General features: G+C 37.4%; 1 protein-coding gene across 3 annotated transcripts in view; it reads left to right on the top strand.

Moving 5' to 3' along the window:
• ADCY7 (adenylate cyclase 7) overlaps window positions 1-16,803 on the top strand; it is a 70,173-nt gene that overhangs the window by 19,949 nt on the left and 33,421 nt on the right. For 2 of the 3 annotated variants that reach the window (XM_061369057.1, XM_061368978.1), the window contains exons 2-4: window positions 12,603-13,010; window positions 14,292-14,492; window positions 16,543-16,707. In XM_061369057.1, the coding sequence (XP_061225041.1) occupies window positions 12,840-13,010; window positions 14,292-14,492; window positions 16,543-16,707 (537 nt within the window). In that variant the 5' untranslated portion in view covers window positions 12,603-12,839. Of the gene's footprint in view, window positions 1-12,602; window positions 13,011-14,291; window positions 14,493-16,542; window positions 16,708-16,803 lie in introns of those variants that run through there. The other variant, XM_061369139.1, reaches the window with a different exon arrangement.

The following is a 16,803-nucleotide window of genomic DNA, read 5'->3' as shown; positions in this document are numbered from 1 at the left end:
AAATAAATATGGGTTTACTTGAGTTCTTTTACAATAAAATACTTTGCATCCACTGTGATTTTATGCCTCGTTATGGGGCAGTTTCATTTGCCTTTTGGTTTCCAAAGTAGGTCTCTATTGATGGAGGTTCGGGGTGAACAACAAAGTAGATGTTAATATGTTCCCTTTCCAGCACAAGATAACTTGTATCAGGTTTCCCACTGACATCGTAATTCTGGTTTCCTGCTCTGGGCCTCTTCTCTTTTGGGTGATTGTTTCAACACTATTTACTCCCCTGCATGGTTCCTGTCACTGGCCAGAGTGTACTGGACTCCAGCAATGAATAGTGAACAACCATGACTCCTGCTGGTGCCTGGTACTTCAAGGTATTGAACTTCTCTGGCATCTTGTCACATCTAAACAGTTGTTCCTGTACTGCATGTGCAGACAACAAAGTAAGAAGAGAGGAAGGCAAAGCTGAGAGCTGCTACCTATGATACAGATCCCTCTGAGGGAGAGTTGGTGTGCTAAGTTAAAGGATGATAACCCAACTATGGCTTCTGATCATTTGCGTCCATTCATGGCATCCTAGGAATGTGTCTTTCTGCCTTTCTCATGCTCTAAGACAAGCAAACCTAGAGGGCAGAATCTTTTCATTTTCCCACTAGCAGTAGAAAAGTCTTTATCCAGAGCTGCAAGGTGCAGGGAAGGAATATTTTATTGTTTTCTTTTTTTAGCTGCTTTTCCTGCCATACTGTCATATTTGCTATGATCCAGAATACCAAACAATATTTTATGCTGTTTTGAACTATATATACATTGTTTTATTAAAATTTTATTTCTTGGGGTATTTTTTTAATTTTATAGTTATTGTTGATTTATTTTGTTGCTGATATTGCTGATGTGTAATAAAACTTATGGGGAAAATCTTCAGGCCTTCATTATCAAGAAGGCTGTAAAAGTTAGTAAAACATTCTTTTTAGCAGAGTATCCTTAGCTGTCACACTGAAAAGCATTGGGATCAGTTAACATAAAGGTGATATCTTTCATCAGTCTTCAGCCCTCTGCTCAGACATTTCCATCTATCATCTAGTATTTCTGTCAAGTTACATTAATGTTTCAGCTTGCCACAGTATAGTTAAGTACTTTTTCTTTTACTGATTGTCTGGCTGAAAGGTTCATAATGTGTGGAGATGGAGATTGACTACTTTCTAATTCCTAAGGGCGAAGATACAGAAACATTTTTAATGTGGTCCTTGGAATAAAGATTCCATGTGTTGTTGGAGCCTGGTGTGTGTGATATGTCAAGATATTAGTGGCAAGTATCATACCTAAGTAGGCTTCACATGCTCAACTGCAGGAATTTCAAAATGATGGAACAGACCACAGTGGAGTGGAGAAATATGACTTTTGCCAAGGAACCCTGTGGCCTGTAATGGTAAGGAAACAACAAGCAAGTGGTCTTAGTGAGATTGAGGACCATAAACCCCTGGAGTAATCTGCTGTGCACAGCTCAGCATTACATTACAGGGAAAACATGCTTTCTCAATGGTTGTGCACAGCCCTGGAGATTGGCTAGTACTGGTCAGTGATAACCATCGTTAGGACAGTGGCTGTGTACTTTGCTATTTTGGAAAGTTGTTCTGTGGACTTCATGTTGCTCTGAGGCAGTAATTACATAGCTTTTTAGAAAAGTGGCTTTTGCCAAGTTTTGCCATTACTATTTTATTCAGGATTTTAATGTTAACTAATTCTGTTTTAATACTAGTTAACTGGACTTAGGATCAGCAAATTGAAAGGATAAAGCTGTTTAAGGAGAATTAATTTAATTTCAAAGTGTCTTAATTTTGGCTGTTGTCAGATGAGATACCCGGGTTTTCCTTGGCGACTCAGTGGTCACCAAGTGGTCTTTACATGGTACAGATTTCCAATATCTAGGTGGAGTTGGGAACAGTAGGGCTGGCTGGCAAACAAAGCTCTAAAAGTGGTAAGATGAAAGATAGGACAAAATAAGAATGAAAGTGATTGGATATGGACATTTCGTTATGTTAGTAGACCATCAAAACTTATCATGGAAAAAAAAACCCACAAAACCATTAGGCATGCTGGTTGTCTGTGTAAAGCTGTCACTGCTTCTACATGGCCTGGCTCTTTCTGTGATCAGAGAGCTTATCCAGGCACTCATGAAAGCTTGGATCTTGTGGCATGTTGCCTGTACCACTGAGAAATATGTAGATGACTCCTCACAAATTTGAAGCCTGTGCTACTGTCAAGTGGCACTGAAAATACAAGATTGTAGAGGTTTGCATCCCATTACTGTTGCTTTTTTTTCAGAATGAGTTTGCAAAGGATTCTTCCTAAACCCTAAATGTTACTTTTTGGAAAACTTCTTAAAAATAATTGCAGTTGGCTGCAGTTGCAGGGCATGACTGCAGGAACAACTCTTCTTTTAGAAGTGTAAGTATGTCTCCTTGGTGGTGTTTTGAATACTTAACCTCCAAGGGAGGGAACTTCCTCATTGCAAGTGTTAGTTTTCATTTTAGTTTTTTTGGCTGTGAAGTACGGATGTGGTGGTGTAACAAATGTTGCTTGGTTGACATGTGAAGAAGTTTGGGGAACATTAAAGTTCCCCTGTAATAAATAGGATCTAGAAAAGAGGTTTTAAAAACTATCTACTTGATAGGACTTACTCTTGACGTACTAGTTGTTAAGTAAAGGGGGGATTGGATTTAATCTGTCTCCTTCCCTTCCCCCTTGCTACTTAAATAGTATAAAGGCTTTGCTTTCCTAAAGAGCATTTTATACTTTAACAGAAATATTTGTACTGTAATACCATCTTGCAGTTCATTGCTCCAAGAACTGATGCACAACTGTGTTCTTTCCATTGTCCACCTCTTGGCCTTGGGCTGAAGTTTATTTCCAAAGCAAGGTTGCCAGAGTGGCTGCTTCAGGAAGAGTACTAATCTGAAGGACGATACAGATGAGACTGTTGAGTAAACAAAGATATAAACAATCACTGTGGCCTTCTGCAGCAGACACAAGTGATATTGTTCTTACATCATGGTTTACTCTTGCTAATTGACCATGATGTTTGGCAAAATCATTTGAAATACTTGATTCTGTACTAGAATTCTGTACTGATAATGGAGTATAGCAGGAATACAGTGCTGATTTGTGCTTCAAACAGCCTTAATGGTCTGTCACCTACTATTCAGTGACACATTTTCAGTGTATGTGTCCCTGTTCATACAAAAAATTAGAGACTTGGAGAAAAAAAAATAGCCAAAGAAGTGAAGCTGTTGTTGATGTCAGCACAGTAGCTGTATTTCAGCTGCCTTTATGTATTTCTACTCACCTCAGCAGCGTGATGTGCTGCAGATAGGAAAAAGGTTTTTATCTTTGAGCCTCCTTCTCTGCTTTATTGGTTTTAGTTGGACTGAACCTAAATAGCAAGTGTTTTCTTACTTTGCTCAGGTCAGGTTTTACCTTCTTCCCACTCATAGGATGGCCCTTATCCCTTGCCATGATTGTACCTGTTCCGTGAAAATATCTGTTTACCCTAGAGGTGGGAAAGATGCATTTCTGTGTTGAGCTGTAAGCACTCCCCCTAAATAACTGAGACAGGGAAAAAATAAGAGTAATGTGTGGTGCCCTTTACACTCCTGTTCAGTGTGTGTGTGGTTGAATGTTTTTTAACTTTTGAATACCTGTCATCATATCCAACCATAGTTAGACAAGTAATGTTGCAGCCTCATGCTCGGGCTCCATCACATCATTAGCCTGTGCTTCTTGATTGCTTTAGTGAGCAGAAAAGCTGAGGCATATTCAGAATATTGCTATACAAATGAGATTTTATTTTTTCTAGATATAATTAAGTAATTATATACTAAGCTTAGAAAGTCTGTCAGCTTGAGAACTTTTGTTTGCCTTATGCTTATAATTCTGTGTCCTAAATGATGTCAGGAAAAATAACCTCTTGACAGTTTAAACATACCTTTCCTGAAGTTATATATTTTTTTCTTATCACTAATTTCAATATAGTCATAGTCTTATGTAGTGTAATACACTTTTTTCCTTAAAAAAATCCCGAAAACAACAACCAACCAACCAACCAACAAAAACAACAGCCCCCAAAACCCTGAAAGCGTCAAGGATTTTAATTTTTGTAAAAATCAGTGTATTCTAGTAGAAATTGAGGCTTTTACATGCGCGCACACACACACTTCAACCATATTTCTGTATGAGCTGAAAACTCTGTTTTTCCTCATAGTGTTCAAGTTAAATATTCTGTTTCAGTGTTGCATTGTTTTTATATTTTCCTGCATCTTATATAGCTTAATGTTGCAAGGCTTATTATTACAAATAACTGCAAAAGCATACTGCATGTGATAAAATGAAATTGAAATTACACAATAAAAAGCTGTCCTGACTTCTGAGACCACTGTTCAAATACACAAATTTTAAATAGGTCACTGAAAACTTAAAGTGTAACTGAATATTGACTTTTTTAGTAGTAAGTTCAATTTTAAACCTGCTAAAGTCAGAAAACCTATTTGTGAGATGTGGCAGGGAGTCTGGGAATCATGAAATAATCACACACCTTGGAGTTTGAAAGATGCAAAGCACAGCTCAGTTCCTTTCTAGTTTGATGTATCTTTTTACACCCTGCAGTTCACTGCTTATGAAAACCAGTATTACAAAAAGACTACTTTCCTTCCCCTCCCTCCCCTGCTGAGCCAGACCCAGCAGTTAATTATAAGGTCTAATAGATTTGTTGGTTGAACCATCATGTGTTTGCACAATAAACTACCTTAGAACAGTAGTAAACCCTCCCATATAATTGAGTTGCACCAATCTGCTTATATGGATTCTTTCCTTTTCACTATATTAGCTTGTGAGCTAATCTTAAATTACAAATCTTCAGTGTCCTGAGCCATCTTCTGTCATCATTTCTCTGTCCTGCCTGGATTGGTAGAGATTTCTTTCTGTGACTGATCTCTCTTCAAAACGCATCAGATAATAGAGGTATTTAAAAATGAGCACACCCCCCCCCCAGCTCTAGAAGTTAAATTCTTGGTCTTCTTAGGCTGTGGATCTGTGAGACATGATGACTCAATTTAACAGCTCACTGCTACCCCTGCTTTCCTACTTGCGGTTTGCCTTTCCACATGCTGGGCCAGCTCCAGAGCTCATCACTACCTCTGCTAGCTGTTGCACCTCACCACCCTGACAGAGAAGTGACCTGCCAAAAATAGCTCTCTGTAGTTGTAGTTGCTGAACAAGCTCTGAAGAGAGCCCAGCGGTTGCAGGAGCTGGGTGCCTGGGCAGGCAGGTCCTGCAGCTGTGCAAGATGGGTGGTCCCAGTGGGTAAGACCTCCTTCTTCGAGTGCTCTGAGCCAGCTTTGGGCTCAGGTCTGTGTTTGTGAAACCACAGCCTCTGGTATTTTACATCTTCCATTTTTACTGGTGACCAAAAAACTGTTTTTGAATTACACAATTTGTGTAATCTGAGATAGGAATAACAGGTTATTCCTATTTTAAAGGCTATTCTAGAAGAAATGTCATGAGAAGAAGCAATCTACTGAAATAAGATGGTGAATAAAGTTCCGTCTCAATGCTTGCCTTTCAGTGCATTCAGCACTGTCATTGTCATGGCTCTCAGTGTTCAAGGGCACAGCCTAAGTAATGTAATGTCATATTTTACTCCAAACTTTCTGACATGTGGTGGAATTTCTTATGCCTCATGATTTATTTATTTATTTCCTCACGAAATGACAGGCTACTTTTTTGCATCGATTTGGCTTTTTTATGTAAATACAGTTTTGAGTCATGATGTGCTGGTGGGTATGCTCACTTTTTATAAGAAAATAGTCTGCAAAGAAGGAGCTCTTCAGAAATCAGATGTAATTAAGGTGAGATTTCACAGGAAAACCTTCATTTTATATATATATATATATATATATATATATATATATATACACACACATATAAGGTTTGCCTTTGTAAAGAAGCTTACCTGTGCAAGTAATACTCTCCACTGTTAGCAGGTAGATAATTAAAACCCCATCTGTTCGCCATGTAATATTCTTGTATGAGCAGAAAAAGTTGAGGTGACTGCAGGCTAGCATTTGAAAGCAAAGTCTAAAAGGAAGAAAGGTTGTCTTTAACATGAATGGTATTTCCTGTGGTGTATGTTTGGATTGCTAATGTTCATTTCCTAGACTGACTTAGTTGTGGAGTGCACTAGACTGGAGATTATTTTTGCCTGAGATTAATAATTTGTCTACTGATCTGCTTCAATTATTCTACTGGACATTTATAGATCCTTGATTCTCTGTTAATGTCTGCAAATGGGTAATTACGGTCATCAATCATTCCTGTCATTGAAATAGCTAAATTAATTTCAGAAACACTGTTGTCATTTGTGTGAAACAAAAGATGTAATGGAAATCAAAACTGCACCTTCTGTCTCTGCTGCTGTAACAGTTAAAGATGGAAAAACTGGTTCAGCTTGCTTTTGTGCAGAAGTTTAAGGCAATGTGTATCACTTGGGTTTTGCTTAGTAAGGTTTCCTTTAATATTTAATGGGTGAGACTGCTTTTTAGTAAACAAACATCTTTAAGTGAGCAAGACTTGAGTCCTTGGCAAACAAAGAGCTAAGTGAAAAAATACTTCAGGAATTGTTCAGGCAGATGTGGATGTGTTTGTGAACACATCAGTAATCTTGAAATGAAGAACTGACCTGAACATACTCTGGTCCCATTTAGAAAACCATTAACTTGGTCAGTAGCTGCTGTGAGTGACTATCCCAAGAGAAGGTGGGGAAGGACACGATCACTAGCCATTTGTGCATCCTGTGTGAGAAAGTGCAGGGTGCAGGTTGACCTGATCCGCGGCCCAGCCAGCAACAGAGCTAGCAGCTGAAAACTTCATGCTCTGCAAAAACAGAAACAAAGAGGGCCATCCAAAGAACTGTGGTGTCTGATTTTTGCATTGGGTCACACATGATTCTTCCTGTTGTTCCACCTTGCATTGCTGGAGGAAGCATGCTTTTTGTGCCACAGTCTGAGACAAGTCACTGCTCTCTTGATGCCTTCAGTGTTCTTTTTTCTTGCTCCACTGTCTGCCCTTGCATTGCTCCTCATGGACAGTTGCTAGGAAGGGAAGTGTCGAAGTTGCATCAACACCCTTGTGCTGATGTGTGACCTGAAGTGGTTTCAATACAGAAAAGTAAAGGAAAAAAAGGGCCTAGTGCAGTGTGCCTGAAACAAATGCATCCACATGTTGTGGGGGCAAACTGATGGGCCTCTGCTACTTACTTGAGCTGTACATGGGATGGATGTGTGCAGCAAAGCAGAGCCTACATTTAGCTCCAAGCAGGCAGTGAGGATGGGGGACTTTCTGGAGGCAAGGTAGTTGTCCAGACAACAGAAACTGGAACTGAAAAAGAGCTGTTGCACACTGGTGACTAACTACTGCTGGTCAAAAGAGCTGAGGCCTAGGGGCAAGACCTCTTAGTGATTAGCAGGACAAAGACTCAAGCCACTTTTAATCCCAATATATTTTGAGAGGCATCTCAAGAAGCCTGGAGCTTTATGGCATTTGCCTGTTTACTGTTGTTTCAGAAAAATAAAACCTTAGCAGCTAAAACTTCAAGGGGCTTCTGAAATGCAAGAATTCGATGTGATTCTATTTCAAGTTGATAGAAAAATCAACTTGGATTTTCCTGGCTATGCAGTGCTCCTGTGCAGGCAGGGCTGAACAAATCACTGAAAGGCAAAAGTCATCTCCATTTCAGAAAACTTTTGCAGTATTTTACAGGTGGTCACTTCGCCAGAGTATGAAATTTGAGGTGCTAACAAATTTTTTTGCACAACAGTTTACCATTAGAATGGAAAATACATTGTTGATGCGCCTTAGAAAGTAGTAATAGCCTATTTAGAAAATAAGATGGGAGAAAAAATGATCTGTTTAGTAACTAGCGATATTATGAAAATTCATTATGAAAATGTATTATGAAAATATGCCTGCAGTGCAGATATGTGGCTGAAGGCTTTTACCTAGAGGTACGCTACCTATTATTTATGACAAGACTGGAGAGGGAAATGAGGGAAGTCCTTGCTGCTTTGGAGGCACAAGGAATTGTGCTGTTACCCCACCAGTTGATTTGCCTCATCTGCCCTGAATTTTCTGCTTTGCCTCGTAAAACGTTGGTCTGTGTGATGCATGCTCCCAAATTAGTTTTCCCTGTGAAGAGACTTGTCTCTTTTCTAGCTACTTACCTTAAGCAAACTGCCAAAGAAAGACTCTTTTCTGATTTTTATAACATGACTGTTAGGGTAGCCCATGATACCATGTTTCAGTTCTACCTAAAACAGTGGTCTTTGTAGACTCTGTAGCAGTCTCTGTAGGCTTTGTAACGTGGTCATGTCTGTTCTGCAATGGTTTAGTCCAGGCCAGTTCCTAAGAAAGTGCTGTGTATTGACAGCACTCTGAACAGTTTTAACTAGCCCAGGAGAACAAAAGAGCTTCAGACCAAGCCTAGTAGGCTAATGAAATATTGGCTTTCGTATGTTTTGTGAAGTTTTACGGCTTTTCAGTAGGATATCAGAGAGCTTGAAAATTCCTATCTACGGGGAGAAGAGCACAGAGCAGTCAGAAATACCCAGACTTGTGGAAGATTGTTGCATTTTTTGCTTGCAGATGAAAAGTGGCTGTGCATGTATGCTAGGTCTTGCCCAGTACATACCTAGTTAAGATTCTTTTGCGAATCTGAGCACAGCTTTGATCTCAGTGGCTTGAAACAGAGTAGACTTGGAAGGCTGTGGCTGTCCTGTATGATGTTCTGGGAGGAATCCTATTGTACAGGTTTTTTTTTACGCCTATCATATGTCCAATGTTTGTTCTCACATATTCATTAGGCAAATTTCTTTAGGCAACCAAACATTTTTCAAGTTAATTGGTATGCAGATGGCTGTGGAACTCGCCCAGATCTGACTAAATGATATTTCTTTCGTTGGTGGATATTCCTGTAGTTTCTTAGTGCAATTTCCAAACCCTATTGTTGGGTTGTTTCTTATATATACTGATTTGGTTGACAAATTGTTCCTTCTCCTTTCTAACTTTTCAGAACACAATGAAGGCTTCTAAAGAAATTAGTGTTGTGCTTTTCTTTTTTTCTTTTTTTTTTTTTTTGTTTTATTTTTTGAGATGATCAGAGCACCCTAGATTCAGTCTCCACTTGGCTTGGTGTGTTGCCACTGGTACTTCCTGGGAACACTTCTTGGTTTTTGGGCTTGTTGCTGTTTCAGGGTTACGCCTCTCTAATGGTGTGAGAATACCAGAAACAATGACCAGAAAAAAGGCAAAAATGATGCTGTGGTGCACAGGGCTCATGTGAGCCTTAAATATATGAGCAAGAGTATATTAGATTGATGATTTTAGTAGGGTGTAATACCATCCCTGAGGTAGGAGCTTTTTTTCTCTCTCAAGGCTGTCTTCTGTATTTTCAGAGGGTTGCTGGAAAACTTATCAGAGAAGAAGGTGGAAGGGCACAAAAAGTGGTGACTTCCAGTCTAGTCTGTGGAATTTTCTTAAACAAAAGTTTGTCTTGTAAGTTAATGGAAAGGGGTAATGCCAGTAGTGTTAAAAAAAATAAAAAAAAAAAAAAAAACATCAACAACAAGCTGTTAAGTGTTTGTAGTGGTTTTGGAGCCAAAATACAATTCCTATGCTAATATACATGTATGTGTATTTCTGGTTTTGATTGTAAGGTGATGATTGGGGGATCATTATGTTTGTCACATGGAAAAATGTGTTTGTTTAACTAATGCATAATTGCATGATTCTTGAGTAGCCAATTTTGTGTGCTGCAAGTAATTTGCAATCTAAATAAATATTTGTGCTGAGGGAGCACAAGTTGCTCTTGTACTTCTTAAAGGGTGTGGTAGCAGCAGCGGGACATGGGATGTAAATCAAAACTAATTCAGAGTTGAATTATTCATTTCAAATTAGCATTTATGCAGTGTATTATAGATTCTTGATAAACCAGTACAGTACTGTTTAGACCTTTATTTACCTAACAGAGTTTTGAGAAGCAAATCTGACGTTCATAATTACTTGTATATCCACAAAGATCAGTGGACAAATCAACAAACTGATAAGACAGCAATCTCTTTTTCATTAAAATGGAATAAACCATTGAAGAGACTCTTCAATGTGGTGTCCTGTAAAAATGTTAAATAATACTGGGAGATAGTTCCAAGCTAACATTTGACATCTTTTTCATCTTTTGAACATTAGATAGCTGAATCACAGCCGCACAGTATAGTTCTGTAGAATAGGTTGTCCCGTATTGTGTTCTTCATTGACATACAAGCATAAATTACAGAAAGCAGGCTGTGAAGTCATATTTCTTGGATTTTAATATTAAGTAGCCCAAGACAGGGTTACTTGCCTCTCATCATTGTGAATATATTATTGCTTCTCAATGAGCAGTTACTTTTAGAAAATGGATTTGGTTCTGCTAACTAAAAAAAAACAAACGCTGACTCTCACAATACCCATTATCATAAAAATCACCCTCAAAATCATATTTCTGCAAGTTCTAAATATATTAAAGTTCTAAGTATATTAAATAACTCTTTTCATTGTTTCTAGTCTGAAAATACACTTTTTAAAGGGAACTGGGACAGCAAACCTATAATCTCTTCTGTATATTGTAGATCACATCAGGGAGAGTGCATACCTGCACTTACACCCCCATGGTAAAGGAATTCTTCAGGCTGTTCAGTGAGTTGTTGTCCTCTTCAGGGCACCACAGTCATATCCTTCCCACTGTCTATAGTGTGATGTCTTTGTTGCTGAAAGATGAATTCTGAGTAACATACTTGCCCCTGATAGTCTCATCTTCAGAAAAAACTGGCCTATACTCAAGGAATTCTGCATGACTCGGAAAATGCATTAGGGCATGATCTGAATGTTTCCGTTTGTTCTTGGCATCTCCTTTACTTTACATGTCAGTCATTTCCATGTTTCATTTGCACATCTTTGAAAGAGCATTACTATGCACAGCAGATGTATGAGTACCAGAAGAATTTTCTTTTCAGGTGAGAAATGGGAGGCCTTTTGTTATGAAGAAAAGCTGAGTAATAACCAGTATAGGTGAGATATTAGGTGTACCATTAACTATACACAGGAAAGAAGTATTGAAAGTTGTCTTATTTCAGTTTTTAATACGTATGTGAGTTTATTCTGAATAAAAATAATAAAATAATCTTTTATGGTTTTGTGATTAATCCAAGTTTGTGATAAACTCTGGGCATTAGGGTGTACTTACGCATTATGCTGCAAAGTTAACATTTTTGTCCAATCTCACCCTTGGCATATCTGGTTTTGTCTGCTTGGCTGTTAGTAATTAGGTAGTATGCTGGTGTTTGGCTCTATTTACATAGGCTAAATCACTCAGTATGGCTTCTGAAACCTTTTCCTTTACACCCCTTCTGGTTGTAGTGTGAATGCAGTCTGGTTAAATGCTTTGCCTTTTGAGAGTAAGGATTTGCCTTTTCTGCAAGTCTTTTAGTGGGTTCTTTTTCCCCAAAGCAATAACCTTGGGCACCATGGTGATGGTAGTGAAGTGGCAAAAAAGCTGTTGTGCTGCTATCAAGTTTTATTAAAACTTCTTCTGAAATCCTGTTTTTCATGCTTCCCTCCATCCCATCCCCCTGCTTTCTTTTTGTTTTACATGCCTTGGCATTGAGTGAACTGTATTCGTGAATCTATTTTAAAGACATTGGTTGTTAGTAATTAACAATACGGTTCATTCCTTAATGTTCGTTGTTAACAGAACACACTTATTGCCTTGGAAACACTATTAATTACAGTTGAGTGAAGTATACAGAACTAGATGTTAACTTGCTTTTTTCGTTTAAAAAATAGTTTAGTGAATTTTGGTGTCGACAACTGTATTCTTTTCTCTTTTTCTATGCCTTTTAATTAAAGTATGAAAGGAATAAAAAAAAGAGGATTTCTTAATTTTTAAGATGTATGTTCTGAAGAAGAATACAATGTATAATGTGATTAAACTTCCATATATATATATGCATGGAGGCATGCGCAATCACTTCAGAAGAGTTAGTTACACAACATGCTCATGGAAACTTGGTCATTTGCTCAAAAGGCAGCAAAACAGAGCTAGTATGGTTTTGATATGAAAATGTTTCAGCTGTTAAGGCACAGTTGGTGTGTGCAGGGCAGGCACTGGTGAGCACTAGCTGAGTCCTGTCCCTGTGTCTGCCAGGCACTGTTGCCCACTGACAGGGCTGCTGGGCTTCTACCCTGCAACCAAGAGACTGGCTGCTCACTGGTTAGAGCTTTGGGATAAGAAGTTTAAGGAATGTGCTTTGCCTTTTTCTTGTTCTTTTCCTTTTTTTTTTTTTTTTTTTTTGCCTTGGGCAACAGTCTATGCATGTAACAATACATTCAGTTGATGATACTGTGTGTCAGCAGAGTTCATACTGGGAAGTGAGATTCAAGCTTATGGAAAAGAGTTACAGACTTGCAAAATAATAATTAAAAAAAACCAAAACACCACACACCAAACCCTCTTTTCTTCACAAATACAGGTTGGTGATGATTTGCCTGTGGTTGTGGGGAGGCTAACTCTACTGCTTCTTGTTGCATTGGAAATCTGAAGTTAATGCCCATGAGAAATAAAACCAGAGCAAGTGAGTTACTCAGTGTGCCTGAAAACTACAGAGGCAGCAGTGAAAAGGCAAACCTTCTCTTTGAAGCACTGGCTTCAGCTGTGTCTTACTCTGTGAACTGGGAACTAAGGGCAATAGCAGCTAACCTGGGAAAAAATGCCAGCTAAAGGTAAATACTTCTTCAATGAAACTGATGACTGTAGGATGTCAGACCCACTCTATGAGAAGTACCGCTATACGAGCCAGCAGCACCCACTCCTCCTACTGCTGCTCTTCATTGCAATAATCTTCTGGACTACTCTAATTATAGTCTTTTTTACCACTGAGGTGAGTATATCTTTTTCTTTGCATTTGATATTTACAAAGATGATAAGTCGTTATAACAACACACAGAACACTTAGCTAAATAATTTTTTTGAGCTGCATGGTATCAAAGTTGCAGTGTTGAAAGAAATCAAGTAATTATGTATGTAATGTTGTGTATGTTTTGAAGAGACAGGGAAGAGAGGAGACTGTGTTTATAGGCACATGCATTTACTATAAATATTGTTCTTGTCTTCCTGTATGTTATGAAAAAATCATAATTTATGCTAAATGTTAGCTATGATAGTAAATTAGTAATAAAGGGACCAAAGAAGCAACAAGAACGTAAGTTAAAAATGTACTTAATTTCTCATATTTTGTTTTTTAGAGTCAGCTAAGAAATGTGAAATAATATAGTGATTCATTGGTTATGACTTCTTGAGGTGATTTTTTTGTTTGTTTTTATTTAAGCATTTGTAGATATTAATTCAAACACAACAGGAATCTCCCATTACAATGGGTGACCCATTGAATCAATAATTAGTAAAGAATAGGGATCCTGTAGGCATAGGAAAGATGCTGCTTAAAGAATTTGTTGTTACATAGTATAAACTTTCTGTAAAGAAATTTAGCGTCCAAGCCAGTCCAGTTGACAGCTGTTGAAAAGGAGAGTTGATTTAAAGATAATGTTGTAAAAGGTAATAAGGGAGCTGTTCTAATCCTTCACTGTCTTCTAAAACTGCTCTCCAAATACTGTACTTCATGATAAAGTGCCTTTATGTCTCTCTTTAGCAACGAATCTAATCTTATTGATTGCACTTGTATCCCTTTTAGCTTTTATTATCTTAAAAAAGGAAAGAAGTAGCGATACTATTTATATATAAGAAGTCATCTCCTGTAAAACTTCAGGAAAGAGCTGTTGAACAGCTTTTTAGTAAAGCTCGAACTCCTCAAATGCTTTAATTTGGGTATACCTGCATGGTACAATATAGTGGAGTTAGACCTTAGCTTAAAAGACAAACTCACTAATTTTGAAAATGGTAATGGTGGAACTGGGGTAGGCTGGGTATCTAGAATAGTATTTATTATATTATCTCTATCTGTGAATATGAGGAAGTGCTAATGCTGCGACAGTTTGACTACTTACGAACTCAGGTTAGCATATTTTAAACCTATCTAAGCTGTTTCCAGGACAGTATAGCATAACTCTCTATGTTTAGGGTTTTTTTGTGGGTTTTTTTTTTTTGTTTGTTTGTTTTAAGGGGACATTTAGATAAACTATAACACTTTGTTTTCCTTTTGCAGGAAGCGCATAATCATCTTGCCTTCATTATTTCAGTATGTGCTGCTCTTGTCATATTTGCAGTCATGTACTTACTTTTATGTATTGAATCCCTGTTTCGGAGGTGGCTGATGCTATTTGGAGTTATGATCTGGGTTTGCTTCTTAGTCGTAGGATATGTATCACTTTTTGAAAGAGAAAATGATTACCAACTGTGGGAACAGGTGTGTATATCTTGTTTAGCCAGTATGTATGAATGTGTTTTGTGGGCTTTATTTTTTCTGAATATTATAATTGCATAGTATTTTTTTGGTGAGGTTTAGATTCATGTTCCTAAATGGGTTTTATTAGTTTATTTTAGTAAATTTTAGTTTGTATTCTTTATTATAATGAAATACAGTTCAGCTGAGAAAATTGGATCTCTGCATAAATTTGTGTAGGAATTGCATCATTAAGTTATAATTAAATTGTATTTTTATTTGTCTTTTGCTGAATCTTAATTACCCTGAATTCATCTTTGAGAGAATTTTTCATGAATAATACTTGCTTTTTTAATTTATAGGGTCGAAGTGGTGTTCAAGAAATGTATAAAGGAGTCTAGAGCTGGGTGTGCCCTAGGGAGCCTGTTTTCAAATCAGTGGGAGAGGTGAAGTGAACAATGAGAATTGGTGACACATCCTGGCATAGCTGGGTGTGGCTAAAGTCCATTGCTCCGTATCTCTGATCAGAAGACGGGCAATATCATGATGCCAAAAATACCATAATCTGTAGGAAACTCCTCCTAAGATCACATAATGTAAACAGAAGAGGTTTTAATTGAAATAAAAATGACTTTTTATCTTGTTTTACTGACTCTTCCCCTCTCTATTTCAAATAACGAAAGATTTAACTTATCAGTTAAACAACCAAAATCTGATTTGTATTATGGCCTACAGCCAGCACTGTGTATTTACAGTTGCTGTTCAGTATTTTTTAACTTAAGGAATAACTTACCAGTTTAGGAAAAAAACAAAATTCAGTGTTCTTAACAAGCATGTAACGAAGCAAGATTTGGTTTTGCTGCTTTCAGTACTGCAAGCCAATGTCTTGTCATGTTGTAGTAATAATTCATTAATATTGATTTAAAGCCTAAAATATAAGGAGATGTAAGATTAGAAAGTAGAGCTAAGCAGGTGCACTTAAGACTTTTAAGTTATGAATTTATCACTAATTAAAGCTATTACTTAAAAGCAGGTATGATCTTTTGCTTGTCCATGCTTATAAAACTGTTACACAGTGTTTGGAACATTGTGTGATGGGGCTTGTACATATGGCAGAAAAGGTTTTTTTCAGTCCAGCTAAAATAGTAAAGATCGTAGAGTCATGGAATGGTTTGGGTTGGAATGAACATGAAAAGACAACTTTGGTTGAATGAAAACTTATATTCTTGTTTGTCTGTTTATTGTTGTCCCAGTAAAGCTATCATTTCTCACAAAACTTTTAAATGCAGACTGGGCCTTGAAACTTCCTTTAAAGAAGCTCATGTCTGGAATGACACGATTTGCAGTGATGAGATGGAGCTGAGTCAGGAACAGTGCAATATTTTCTGATTAGGGTTGTTAATTTCCATATATATGGGCTAAACACTGTAGCAAAGCTCTTAAGCCTGGATTTAAGTTTTATAGACCTTCCATCTGTTCCCTAGCAGTTTAGTGGACCATTGTGCATTTTGTAAATCTGTGCAGCTAAATATGTAGTTAGTGGCAATAATGATTATTGTGTCAGCAACAGGAAGTGTTGGCTGGATTTTTTTATTTTTATCAAATACGGAGTAAATATATACGTGTGATTGGGTGATATTAACATTAGAATAATAACTTGGAGAAGGTAAGAAATCTGATTCTATTCAATATTGCTATCCTTGCAACACACTATTCGTGTTATGGGATGTACAAAATGCATCTTCAGCTGTAATGGATAAATTAAGGATGGAAGGACAACTGAAAAACTTAAAGGTGATATGTCATGTTAAACTGTCTTACCTATGAATCTGTAGCAAGCAATTTTCCCTCTATAGCAATTCCCTTCAGGCCTTTAGGACTACCACTGTGATTATGGTTTTAATTGTGCTTTTGGAAATGTCAGCATTTAATTGTTCATTAATTGTTTAATTTAATGAGCAAGAATCCTGCTACTTTCCTCCTTATTCTGTAATGATTTTTTGGCAGGCACCTCATATCATGTATGTGTGATTATTTTCCTTTTTTTAATTTCTTTCTATCTCTCTTTCCAAAGGTGCCATTCTTTCTATTCATAATCTTCACAGTTTATACCATGCTACCCTTTGGGATGCGAGGTGCTGTCATAATTAGCATTCTTTCTGCTCTCTCTCATATTATTGTTCTAAGCATTATGGTAAGCATGACTTCTCAAGAAAATAAAGAATCCATTCTATTTCAGGTAAGGAAATACTCCTTGTTAAATAATTAAAAGCCTTGCTCTTATCACTGTTTTATATTGACATAACTATCCTGTTTAAATAAGTTCCAAGCTTCC

The sequence above is a fragment of the Neopsephotus bourkii genome, unplaced genomic scaffold (genome assembly GCF_033783945.1).
Source record: "Neopsephotus bourkii isolate Nb327-2 ecotype Australia unplaced genomic scaffold, CSIRO-AGI_Nbou_v1 NB_13, whole genome shotgun sequence".
Lineage (NCBI taxonomy): Eukaryota > Metazoa > Chordata > Aves > Psittaciformes > Psittacidae > Neopsephotus > Neopsephotus bourkii.
Note: the sequence above shows the minus strand (reverse complement) of the source record. Positions and strands in the feature narration are given on the sequence as shown.